Genomic DNA, 757 nt, shown 5'->3' with positions numbered 1-757 from the left:
GCGAAGGGCACGAGCAGCGGCGGCGGGACGGCGAGCAGAGGACACCGGCGTCAGGGTGGCGGCGCGAGGGTGGCCACGTCCCTGTCCCATCCCCGTCCCGTGGTACTCACTCAGCAGTGCCAGGATGCCCCCCAGGATGCCCAGGATGGCGGGGACGCCCAGGCCGCTGGCGATGAACGCTCGCCGCTCACAGTTTTTAGCCGGCCCTTCACAGTCGCACACCTGGGCTTTGACCGGCGTCACCTGCGCCTTGCCCTGCCCGTCCGTCAGCTTCAGGAAGATGGTGTACTCCCCGGGCTCCAGCTCCTTCAACAGGCTCAGCACCAGCAGGTCTTGCGCAGCAGAGAGAGGGGTTGGGTTCAGAGACAAGTCCCCATTCCCCGGTTTGGGGACACCCTCGGCACCAGTGTGGGACTTCGCCACGCAGCAGTTCCCCAGCTCGGTGTCCATCGCGGGGGCCGGCACTGGCTGCACTCAGGGGAGCGCAGAGAGCCGAGGGGGCCTGGGATCTGGCCCTTGCTCGGCGTCCCCCACTGCCCCGTGCCAAAGGTGGGTGGCTGGACCAGACCACGCGGCACCTACCTTGTCCAGTCACCCTGACGCTCCAATTGGCAGCGGAGCCGTGCTCCAGCGCTGCCTGGAAGGGGTAGGTGTTGGGGGGCAGGTCCTTGTCGACGATGTTCAGCGTCTGCTCCTCGGGCTGCCGGCTGCAGACGTCGAAGATCCGGGGCTCTGGCATGGGCCCGTTGTCGTTCAC

The 757-nt window shown here is 67.8% G+C and overlaps 1 protein-coding gene across 1 annotated transcript in view; it reads right to left on the bottom strand.

The window, feature by feature from the left end:
- The window catches only part of LOC104081501 (cadherin-1-like), a gene marked incomplete at its 3' end in the record, with an annotated part of 1,447 nt that extends 708 nt beyond the window's left edge, over positions 1 to 739 (bottom strand). The window contains exons 1-2 of the mRNA XM_009584276.1: positions 583 to 739; positions 46 to 473 (exon numbers count right to left, since the gene is read on the bottom strand). Coding sequence (XP_009582571.1) covers positions 46 to 473; positions 583 to 739 — 585 coding nt within the window. The remainder of the gene's footprint in view (positions 1 to 45; positions 474 to 582) is intronic.
- Between the last annotated feature and the right edge of the window lie 18 nt (positions 740 to 757).

This window comes from Fulmarus glacialis, unplaced genomic scaffold, assembly GCF_000690835.1.
Source record: "Fulmarus glacialis isolate BGI_N327 unplaced genomic scaffold, ASM69083v1 scaffold26678, whole genome shotgun sequence".
Classification (NCBI taxonomy): Eukaryota; Metazoa; Chordata; class Aves; order Procellariiformes; family Procellariidae; genus Fulmarus; species Fulmarus glacialis.
The sequence above is the reverse complement of the archived record's forward strand: the minus strand, read 5'-3'. Positions and strand labels throughout refer to the sequence as shown.